This window comes from Pelmatolapia mariae, linkage group LG17, assembly GCF_036321145.2.
Source record: "Pelmatolapia mariae isolate MD_Pm_ZW linkage group LG17, Pm_UMD_F_2, whole genome shotgun sequence".
Classification (NCBI taxonomy): domain Eukaryota; kingdom Metazoa; phylum Chordata; class Actinopteri; order Cichliformes; family Cichlidae; genus Pelmatolapia; species Pelmatolapia mariae.
Window position 1 is genome coordinate 31,139,587 of NC_086242.1, and position 12,125 is coordinate 31,151,711.

The 12,125-nt window shown below is 39.3% G+C and overlaps 1 protein-coding gene across 1 annotated transcript; it reads left to right on the top strand.

Annotated features, from left to right (window-relative positions):
• Positions 1 to 4,321: 4,321 nt before the first annotated feature.
• On the top strand, positions 4,322 to 9,639 carry LOC134646697 (uncharacterized). The gene is made up of 6 exons (XM_063500554.1): positions 4,322 to 4,594; positions 5,373 to 5,455; positions 5,551 to 5,612; positions 5,707 to 6,191; positions 6,290 to 6,488; positions 9,623 to 9,639. Exons 1-6 carry the CDS (start codon positions 4,391 to 4,393, stop codon positions 9,637 to 9,639), a joined length of 1,050 nt encoding a protein of 349 aa, XP_063356624.1. The 5' UTR covers positions 4,322 to 4,390.
• Positions 9,640 to 12,125: the final 2,486 nt, after the last annotated feature.

A 12,125-nucleotide genomic window follows, 5' to 3' on the forward strand; every position in this document is an offset into this window, starting at 1 on the left:
AAAAAGACGGTGGATGCCTAAAGCGGAGCGGCCAAAGAGTAAACTTTCAAAAGTAAGTGCTGAATATTATGTCACTTATTTATGTGCGAATGTTTAATAGTGAAGAAGCACTCGTAATAACACAAGCATTAAATCCTCCTTCTCTTGTGCTGTTTTGTAGCAGTGTATACACCTGAGACTGTCACCTGTCTGTCTGTCCTGCACTCTCTCTCTTTTTCTTTCTCTCTGATTGTGTAATAAAAGTATGAACATGTATTTATAAGTTACACTTGTGTTTGAATCCTGCAGCTTATCACACATTTGATTTTCAACTGCAAGTGTCCAGAGTGAGGACAGACTGAGGGACCCACTGCTGCACATCATCTGTGAGGCTTTGCACCCCTGATGATTTAATTTAATTATTAGTCATGTTTAAGTATGAATATTAAGATTCAGTAGATTAAAGAAAGATTAAATAACTGATGATAAATTATGCCAGAGGCAGCATATGTATATTTAATTAATAAAAAAATATACATACAACATATATTAATAAAAGTGAAACACAGAGAACAGATGTGACTTAGAATTGTAAGATGCTTGATAAAATAAAATAAATGGTTTTACATTTGAGTGGAAAAAAAATTTCACTCCATGTAGTACTTTTCGAATCTCGCGTTATTTAAAGAAATATCGCGAGGTTCCCCCCCCTTCTGGAACGGTTTGCATTTCGTGTTCTTGGACAAAGCTGACAGTTGAGCTGGCATTTTTTGGATAAGTACATCTTTCACCTACGGACTTATTTTCCGCACCAAAGGTAAGAACTTTCTCACCTAATTTGAATCCCTAAGTGTAAATGAAATGTTTTAAAGTTACGATGCTGCAAAGTAATGTATGTCACAAGTCCTGGTGAACTTTTTCCTAGCACTCAAGCAAGGTTAAGCTAGCTGAACTTTTGACCGTTATGTTGGATTTAACCAATTTTCACAGTTTGAAAGCATTTCCCGGTGTTTTGTACACTGCTTAACTAGCACCAAAATTAGGTGTACTTAACATCAAGTTGTACTTAAACGTTATCTTGTTTTTTTTCTCTAAGATTAGTATTAATGAAGGAATGTATTAGACCAATTTTTACTAAATTCTAATTTGTTAAGAGGAATATGGGAGGGCATTTTCACTATCCTCCTTTTTTTCCTTTTATGTAATGTATATTTAGCTAGAATCTACCCATTTATTTATAAAAAAGAAAAGTGATTGCTCTTTGGATGTGGTTCTAAAGATCTGTGATCTTTAAGTGTTTGTCTGATGCCTGATTTGTGCATGCCCACTGTTTTTTTAATTAGTTTCATTGTGGCCAGGAGGGTTTGCAATTATCTTAAAACATGAGATGTTTGTTGTTTTGATTATGACTTGTCTGTCTATGGCAACTTATAAATTGCATAGTTACACTATTACATTAATATGTTATTAATATCTGTATATTGGTTTGATTTTGCTGTTGGACAGTGGAGTGAGACTTTGACTTTGACAGTGTATATTTCAAAATTTATTTCTATTCAAAACTTAATGCATACCACAAATATACTAGTAGTAGGGCTGGGCCATCTTATACCATTCACGTAATACCAGTACCATGTTAGGCATCGATGAGAAAATAGAATATGGGTAAAACGCGCATGCGCAGTGCCTTTGTTTTCATACGGACATGGCCGAAAAAGCATGGCGGCAACGGAGAATGAGAAGGGAGAAAGCAGATCGTTGAGTGAAACGGATGAACCAGAATTAGTTTGTAAAAATGGTTCCACTTCAGTGATGTGGAACTGGCTTGGTGTTTGTCCGTCAGATACACAACAAAGTACATTTTTTTGTAGAACATGCAAGTTATTGCCGTATTTGTTTGACTACGCTCGTAAATCTGGGAGTAATCTGGGTCCTAAACTCCGTCACTTCAGGTCCCAAAGTCCAACGAACACTGCAGCATCACTCAGAGTTAAAAACTGTCTAAATTCTTTCATCTTTAATAAAACGATCCGCATTGCTGCTTTACCAGGTGTAATTATGAAGTTTAACATCCAGGCATCCATGAAAACAGAATTTATTACACTTAACGGAGTTAGAAGCTAGCAGGAAGTTAGCGGAAGTTAGCTCGCTAGTTTCCTAAGCATGATATAGCATGTTCTGACTGAGAGATTTCTGAAAAAAATTCAAATGTACAGCTCTGCTATCACTTCCAAAATAAATGAAGACAGGAAACTAAACAGCAGTGACGTTTGTAGGGTTACTGAAGTTGGGCTAGGTGGTATATAATGATGTGCTACATGATCGCTAGCGACACAGCTATGTTAGCATAACATAAACAGTGAAGCTGGAGGAATCAACGCTAACACTTTTTCCACTCGATAAAAGTTAACGTGAAGGTTCCTGATAGTTAGACAAATGAAATCGCATGGCAGGATGCTGTAAACGGAGAACAACTGAGATAATCCATCCACAATATGAGGTTAGTCAATAATATACTGCAACAACACGGGAATAGAGCAGCTGTGATAGAATACAGCATTAATGAATCAATGGTACAGAAGTGGAAGAAGCAAGAAGTATGAGTTGAATAAAGTTTGATTTATCTGACTGCTTTGTTTCGCTTAATGTGCCTTATAATCCCCTGCACCTTATGGTCCGAAAAATACGTATTTGACTTTTTTATTTGGCACACCGCAGTTTAATGTTGCAGAGCACCTCTTTTTAACTTCAGTGGATATTATACATGGTTATGCTCAGGATATGTCAGCCCATTTCTATTGGAAATGCCTTTTGGTTAAACTTTCAGCAAGGAATTTGAATTTGCACTGTTAAATTTTTATTTAGCTTTAATGCAAATAAAAAACAGCTGCTTGTTTAAGTGAAAATAAATGGATGGGTTTTTTTTTTTTTTTGCGCTAGTAAAGTTGTGGAGTTGTATTTTGTCTCGCGTCAATTATATCGTCAGTTATATCGTTATCGCAAATTTTCAAATATATATGGTGATAAATATTTTTGGCCATATCGCCCTGCTCTAACTAGTAGGAATCTTTTTTTGAGTTAGTAACAAATTAAATTGTTACTTTATAAAGCAATGTCAGGGTCTTTTATTGTAGTACTCCAGCTTTTAAGCCTGGTGTAAGCATCACAGCAGATGTCTTTATGTCAAAGTAACTGGGGATAAAACACAGAAAACATGAAGGACATTTTCCTGGCCTGGCTTTTTATAACAGATAACCTTAAAAATTTTCTGCAGTAGAACAAAAACTGAAGAAAACCATTAATCAATATATGAACATTACCTGATGCTGCTAAAGTGAAGCAGAGCAAAGTTACAGAGGTTTTTTTGAGACACAGATGAGAGTTTTGCAATTTGGCATCATTTGTAAAACTTTAGATTTGTTCGGTAACAGCAGAATTGAGGCTTTCTTGACATTGAGGTCAGTTTTGGAAAAAAAAAAAGAACCGCCGACAGCGCTAAACCCCACGGTAGACTGATGTATAAATGCGGATTCGAGATGGGGAAACTGTTCTTGAAGTACACTAAGAGAGAGAGCTGTGCAGGAAGTGTGATTTTTATCCTGGTGGAAACAAAACAGCAAGAGGGAATTAATGATAGTATTTATCAGACTCACGTTGGATCTTCTTTTGCTGCTGGTTCAGTTAATTTTGGTTGGAGAGTGATGAAACCTGCAGCTTCAGAATCTGTGAGCTGTCTTTCAGAAATCAATGGAGCAATCTGAGAGGACAAAGAGAAGGAGAATAGCTCAGAAATTTGTTGAACATTTTAGTCTTGTTCCACAGCAAAATGAGTCAGAGCGTCATCAGGACTTAATTTTGTACTCTGATTCTTTTGAGAATAAACCACTTGAGGAAGAGCACCATGACTGCAATGAACATGCTGAAGTCATTTTACAAAATGAACCATCTGCAGACATTTTTTAGAATGCTTTGGGCTTTGGCATGTTTCCTGATGTTTTTATATCGTCATCCGATATATATCGTTATATCGAACAGCCCTAGTGCAGGAGTACTTGAATGACTTTTTACAAGATGTAAGGGCAATTATACAAGAGGGAGTTCAGTACAGTGGTGTCCATTTCAGTGTTGCTGCACCAGAAACATTCATTTGTGATGCACCTGCTCATGCTTTTCTTAAATATGTGAAGGGACACACTGGCTATTATGCATGTGAGAGGTGATCCAGTTGAACTCCAGTGAGGATTGGGACAACGCTGCAGAACAGCCAGAGACCTCACCACCATCAGCAATGGAGAATAGACATTCAAGTGAAATTCCCCACCTGAACATCACTCATCCGTTTGTTCAGCTGCCACAGCCGTCAACTCCTTCACCAGTTCCAAGACAACTTGTACAAGCCACTAATACCAGCATGTTTGTACGTGTTCTAACGCTCCTGGAAGACATTAAGGACACTCAGAGGGTCCACAGTAGAATGCTGCAGTCTCTCCTCAAACAACCTGATGGACCAGTTGATGCAGTATTACCTGAGGGTGCTGTATTTCCCCTCCGGACAGTAGCAGACGTGGAAGCACTGGAGCAAAAACTGGCAGACCCTGTCTTCCTAAAAGAAGTGGTAAATAATAATGATGTAATAACAATATTCAACGATTAATGCCTCAATCAGTCTGTGTTTCATACTAGCGGTTATGAACAAGGAAAGTTGCTGTTTGTTGGAACATGGTCAGTGCAATGAAGGAGTGGAAGGAGAGCTAGGGCTGTGCGATATGACCAAAATTTCATATCCCGATATAAAACATCTATCGTCCGATAACGATACAAATCACAAAAATTTAACATTTTCTGTAAATTCTGTGAATCTCGGGTAGCTGAAGTGTTTCCAATTGGGCGTCGTGTGCCTCGAGTCAGTGTTTTAACCGATGCATGAAACTACACATTTTTAGACATAGGTTGTAACGGCCGCTGTTTTCTTTGTGAGTATTTATTACACGGCGTGCTGCGGGGAAAAGCCTGTTCTAACGTTTGAGTCTAAGGTTTATTTTTTAGCACCTGACGGCTATTTTTTGCTTCTCATCCGTAAAAACTCTGCATACTTTTTCACATGATTCAATTTATTTTGAAAAGTCTCAACAGGATCTTTATTGTGAAAGGTTTATGTGGAAAATAAACAAGCGGACACGCGATGGTTATACCGTCATTGTTGCTAACGACAACGCATAAAAACAGGCACTTGTCTGTCCGTAGTGTGGTTATATTAAATATAAGAGAAAGAGAGAACTTTAAGAAATTAATATAGCCACTACAGTGACCATCAAAACCATGAAAAAAATATTGTCTTGTTGTCTTGTGTCTTGTTCATATCTTCATCTGTGTGTGTTTTTTCTTTATCACAGCAATACTCTGAAGCTGCTCAGCTCTATGAAAAAGGACAGTATTATGACAAAGCAGTCTCTGTCTACATTCGCTGCAAAAACTGGTGAGGTAAATATGAACACACCTTGACAAACACATCCAATCAGCACGTTTCTCATCATCTTGGTTAGATTTCACTTTATTTTGCTTCTTTCTCAGGACGAAGGTGTTCGCATCGCCAGAGAGATGCAGAGCATCGATGGAGCAAAGATGGTTGCCAGGTAGGATTTTACTGACCTGAAAATCCAACAAATAACTCACTTTTTTAACATTTACTGTAAAAGGGACAGCTTTTACAGCTTTAACAAATTACAGGCACTGAGTGTACAAAAACATTGGCAGTACCGTGTTATGGCCAGTCTGAACGGGCGAACCAGGAGTTGGAGGCGGCCCTGCGCTGCTTCGCCTCTTCCAACCAGGCCATCTGGAGTGAGGAACTGCCATGGATCGAATACGCCCACAACAGCATGACCTCCTCCGCCATGGGCCGTTCGCCTTTCGAAGCTTCCCTGGGATTCCAGCCACCTCTTTTCCCCTCCATCGAAGGCGAACACTCAGTGCCGTCAGTTCAGGCGCATCTGCGTAGGTGTCGTCGGGTATGGAAGGCCACCCGGGCTGCATTATTACGCACCAAGGACCATAATAAACGCATTGCTGACCGCCATCGGCCCCCCACCTATGCTGTTGGACAAAAGGTATTGCTTTCCACATGCTTCGTTCCCGTCAGGGCGGAATCCAAGAAGCTCACTCCCACCTTTATCGGCCCGTTCGAGATCTCTGCTTTGGTTAACCCTGTGTCCGTAAAGCTCAAACTACCTCGCAACATGAAAATACACGACGTCTTCCATGTGTCTCAGAATAAACCTCTTCAGTCCAGCCCTCTGTGCCCTCCTTCCAGGCCCCCTCCTCCTCCCCCCAGCTCGTGGATGGTCTGCCGGCCTACTCTATCACCCGTATCATGGATTCTCGGCGCCGGGGGCGTGGCTACCAGTACCTGGTGGATTGGGAAGGCTACGGCTTGGAAGACCGGCCCTGGATCGCTCGGGCGGCCGTCCTGGACAAGCGCATGCTGCGGGAGTTCCATCGCCTGCATCCGGGTAAGCCTGGTGGGTCGTGTTATGGGTTCGAAATTGAGGACGAGAGTAAAACAATGATGGTCCAGAAGAGGTCGTTCAAACAATTGATTTTAATGAATGCACGCAGCGTGGAGAGGTGTAAACTGCAAAACATCAGTTGTACATCTCTACCCAAAATACACTCTAGATTACTTTTATAACATCAGGGTATTGTAACGCCCCCTCTTGCGTTTACAAGCACATAATTTGCATGTACAGAACATTCATGTATTTTAAGAGATAACTGCAGACACAGAAGTTCCCCATCCATCCAAATATGGTGAAGATCACAGGCCTTTGAGGTCCCCATGGACTGGACATCCTTTCGTCACCTGTAACTAAGCAAACTCAAATACCACAAGAAGCTGAATACCTTCAGGCCTTTGCTCAGCTACTATTTTACTGTAACAATATACTCAGGCTCTGAGTTATGATATATATATATTAACTCAATCATTTTAAAGTAGTTATAACTGCACCTGTAATAAACATGTTAATATTTGATTATGATAACCCCTATAATATAACTTATAACATAATGCCAGCAGCTTCAATAAACACTTTGATGAAATGATAATTAATGTAATGTTAAGGATGATGGTTAGATACAGTTCAGCAGTGACCTAATTTCTTTAAATATTACAATTCCCTCTCTTGATGTCTCTCCAGAGACATCACCACACCATTTCCTTGGGTCACTCCTCGACCCACTCTGTCACCTCTACATCCATTAATGGCATCATGGGCCCCAAAACCACCATTCCCAGGTCCACTTCCTTCGCTCTGACCCTCTCTAGCCGTCCTCTGACTCAGCAAATCAGACAACCACCTCATGTCCTCTAGGTGGTCCAGTAAGAAAACACCAGCTCCCACTTGAAAACACTTCATGCTTAAGTGGTCTCTGCTCCTTTTCTGGGTCCCTCTCTAGTGGAAATCTTCTCCTGTAAGGGATAAAACAAACCGCCTCTCTCTGCTACACCTTACTAACCTACTGTGTTCATCTAAGGTTCCTGTCATTATTCAAAGTTGGTTGACAATATCATGTTCTGGGCTCTATCCATTATATTAACTTTACCTAATCTCAATACTCTTTATGTGTGTGAGCAACGCTTTTAGTTCTATTAAAAACACCCCGGGTAAAATATACACCAGCCCTATGTCAGCCTAAATGTCCGCTAGAAAACACACTTCAAAATTTTCTATCATCATTTACGCCTCTTTTTGCTTCAAGCATATACATAACATGCAAAAGTTACTGTTAATACCAGTTAGACAAGTTTCTACAACATTTTGTTTCACCCGGCTCAGCAGTTGCTAAGCAGAAACAAAGCAATATGTGGTCCACCTTTACCCTACAAAATAAATCCATTTCATGTTTGTGTCTGTAAGCATGTTTTGCATTCATTCATTACACTCCACGCCATTCCTGCAAGTTAGGAGCTGTAAATTTAAAAGCTACATACAGTCCAGGCCTTCGGCCTGGCCTATATTTAAATCATGTGTGTTTGTAAGCGTGCATGCAATTAACCTGCTATGTTCTCATCTTCCCTCAACATGTATCACCTGGACACTCTCACCCGTGAAGCTTAAAACCCTTTGGACGGAACATCAACTCTAAACAAGCACAGTTATGCTTTGTGTATGAAATAACACTGTTATCACAAACATATTCAATATTATTAAAATTATACTGTACAACCTGTTATTAATGCAGTCATCATAAGGCACATTATATCATAGCAATAAAAGAATCTCTAAATCCCCAATCCCAACAGGTCCTGCTTTTAAATCTTCCCTGACTTTCCCTTCAAGTTCTGCTTTCTTAGTACAATAATTAGGTCCTCCTAATCCCATTAAATCTGCCATATTGATTTCTTCATGAGTAAGTGTCAGATTTCGAGCATCTAAAACTTTACTCAGTCTCTGTTGTGCTAATGATGTCATAGTGAACGCCTGCAAGTTCACATAAGCCACCACACTATGTGTAGTCAGAACTTTTAGTGAGTGTTCTCTCCCTACATGTGCTGTTTCCTATATTATTTTGGCCACCCTTGCTGCACGCTGTGCACATTTGGGGTGCCTTGCTTCTGTTGGGCTCAACCTTATGTTAACCTACATAAGTACCTGTCTTAAGAGCGACCTCTGCACAGCTCAGACGCCAGTTGCAAGAGCTCTCTAACATTAGAATCATCAGCTGTGACTTATATAGTGTTATTTCGGTACTTTATACTTCACACAGTTTTGAACGTTGTTTATATGGGGAGTTCCTCTTTTTGTGTCTATATCTATTAATATGCCTTGTGCACTAAAGCTTCCTGTTTTTCAGCCTGGCTGAGCACTTGTTTGTGAGTAAAAGGTGGCCTTGCTCTACAAGCCAGCCTTCATTATTAAAGTACATAAAACAAGATAATGGGCAGGTTCATATTAAAAATATAGCTTTTGTTCCTAACACCAGTCCCCGTTTTTTCATTTCTCCCCTGAGAAATGAACTAATTCCTAGTTTATGACATTTAAGTTTACTTCAATACATTCCCATTTAAATTTTTTTATATAGCGCCAAATCACAACAAAAATTGCTTCAAGGTGCTTCATATATACAGAGAAAAACCCAACAATCTTGTGGCCCCCTATTGAGCAAGCACTTTGGCAACAGTGTGAAGGAAAAACTCCCTTTTAACAGGAAGAAACCTCCAGCAGAACCATGCTCAGGTACGGGCAGCCATCTGCTGCGACCGCTTGGCGTCAGCTAACAGAGACTTTTGAAGAGAAATACTTAATATTTAATAATCCACATTTCACTATTTTATTCTTTGGTTCAAATTTTTATTCTGTATTGTTCTTTATTTGTTATTATTTATGTTTAGATTGTTTATTGCTAGTCTTGGTTTGTTGTTTTCTGTTTGGGAGCTGACATAGTCTCTATGGATAAGCGTCTTTTGGTGGAGTAGCATCAGGAGAGAAGCCCCAGAGAGGCATCTTCCATGTTAAACACTAGAATATAACAAAAGAGATCTCCTCAACGTGTTCTATATTTTTAATGTTTCCTTATTATTTTGTCATAAAATAAATCAACCAAATAACTTAAGCTGTGCGACAGCACCGTGCGTTTACGCCAGGCTGTGAGCTGCCCTGAAGCTACACCCCCTTTTACCCCATTTAATTTCTCAATCTTACTTTAAACTATTCCTGACCTTCTCCTTCTCTCATCTGATCATCTCAAGTACGTCCTGTACCAAATTTGCTTCCTCTTTTCAAGTCCCACATTTAATTACAAGCTCTAATACACTCAGAGCTGAGGTTCCCCTTTCCTAAGTCTGTATGTTTTACAAGAGAGCAAGTCGGTAAACAAGTTTATCATCACAAAGGTTATTAGGTAAAGGTCACGTAGACATTTGCTTAGTAACCCTAAAAGAGCACATTTCATGTAGCTAATCGCATATATTAAGACCCCCCTTTTTGTGACACATCTCATGTGTTACAAACTCAAAATCCTTCACTCAGGTTAGGGAATTAAAAGAAAAGTTAATCATATCATATTAGGTATAGTTGCTCCGGGCCTTCAAACCTGTGTTTAAGGAATGAAATCAAATTAATCATCATGTCAAAATCCCTTCTTGGCTCCATCCACAGCCTGCATCCTTGAAACGTCCTATAAACAAAAGCCTGTATGTTAACTAGAACATCACCTTTTATACTCACTTTCTCCACTTATGATCCAACCTGTGTTATAAAGGAAAAGTTAAAACAGAACAATTATCAGTCATGTGTCCAACCTTAGTCCAGTCTTTTGTCAGTGTCCAGTCGGTCCAACCTATGGTCTGCCTGGTCCGTCCATTCACCTGTCCATTCCCACACATTCACTCACACGCATTAACATCGGGTATTGGTAGACTTCCGCACGAATAATCAGATTTTCCACTTTCAGCAAACTCAGTGTATTTATATAATCATTTATTTTCTTTTTACTCGTTTCTAGGAAAATAGTTCTTTATACTTTTGGACTGGATTGGCTCGCTGCAATCCTCTTAGACAGGGACCCACAATCTGACCCATTGTAATTCGGAAAAGGTCACCTTACTTTTTGTTTTCCTGAGACTATTGTCGGCGCCGTTATTCATTGTTGTCTTTTGCAGGCCTGCTTAGAACAAAAATGAGAAAAAAGAGAGCTGAGTATTAGCTCATCAAAGTACAAAACAAAATCACCTGACAGGTTTTTTCTTTATAAGTGCACTGTTACAAAACCCCTTAAACATGTCCATGTTTATTAAAACTCCCTCTTTAAAAATAAAACAACAACCTCAAAAATCTTCAACAATCTTAAATTTCAGCCATAGAACACACCCAAAACGTAAAAAACTACACCGTTTCGTACACAATATCCCCCTTTAAGCACTTTACCAAACTCACATTCAACCAAACATATAAGCACATTCTCACAATATGTCAACACTAATTTATAAACCTCTTAATCAAATTTTCACCTCTCAACTGTCTACTTTGCTTCCTTTCCTCAAGGCCTCAATCACACACACACAGCAAGCTCCTCTGTCATCACTCACATTAGCTCTCCAACTAATTTTCATACTCAGTCACAAGATAAATGCATGTTTAAACCTTATCACATTATTCAATTATTTTCATTTTCTTTCTATACTAATCACTTGCTTTTATCAATCGGTGCAACAGCGCTCCTAAGTTGCCCTTCTTAAACTACTTTAATCACTTCTCTTTTGTTTTTTTTTTGTTTTTTCCATAACTCACTCCCTTGTCATACAGCTTCGTTTGAGTTATTCCACAACTCTATTTTATCCAAGTGTGTTTTAAGTGTATTTTCTTCAACATTCACACTAGTTTAACACTCATGAAATTAGCAAGCTCATTTAATTACATATGTTTGTGTTCTTAGCCAGGTTTTAATCACTATCTATGCATTACTCTTCACGAGCTTATCTCTGTAAGGTTAGTGCATTTTCTGTTTGTATGTGTGATTTTTATAAATGTTTATTCGTGATCTTTGTGATCTCGTAAATGTTTCTTTTGCAGTGTTTCAGACTCCTTTTGACAGGGTGTGTTTTCTCTCTCTGGCTCATCACTGGTCATTGTTAGTGGCATTTCCCCTTCGCCTGTACCCAGCAGCTTTACCCATTGAAGTCCCGTCTCCTCCAGTGACTCCAAGGTCACTCCGGGACTTAGGTTCAAGCAATCGTGACTGCGCCTTGCCTTAGGTCGTCCCAGGGTTTCGAGGTGGGATCTTACCCGTCATGGGCTGTCCAGCCTTCCATGCTCGCCTGATACGGGGGCCAACTGGGCAAGGGTGTTATCAGGTCTGGGGGACACACTGGTTCTGGAAATTAAAGGAGTGTAAACTGCTTTCTTTATTTCATGTGTGTATTAAACTTTCCAACAATAATTTCACATGTAACAGTTTGTGTACGTGCGTTTTCACTTCATTAATGTAATTGTTAGTTCATGTATTTATTTCTCTCGGTCTGTCTCTTTTCTAAAACCTGTAATTAATATAATTTTATTACTTTATTACTTTTCTTAAAACATGCATTCGCTTAATCTTCTTAGAATTTAAGGTCTGTCTATTTCTCTGGGTGCTCCCCTGACATCATC

Coding starts and splice junctions, on each gene's coding strand:
- LOC134646697 (XM_063500554.1), top strand. CDS start 4,391: ATGTTTGTACGTGTTCTAACGCTCCTGGAAGACATTAAGGACACTCAG. Junction 4,595..5,372: donor CTGTCTTCCTAAAAGAAGTG/GTAAATAATAAT, acceptor TCTTTATCACAG/CAATACTCTGAAGCTGCTCA. Junction 5,613..5,706: donor GGAGCAAAGATGGTTGCCAG/GTAGGATTTTAC, acceptor AACAAATTACAG/GCACTGAGTGTACAAAAACA.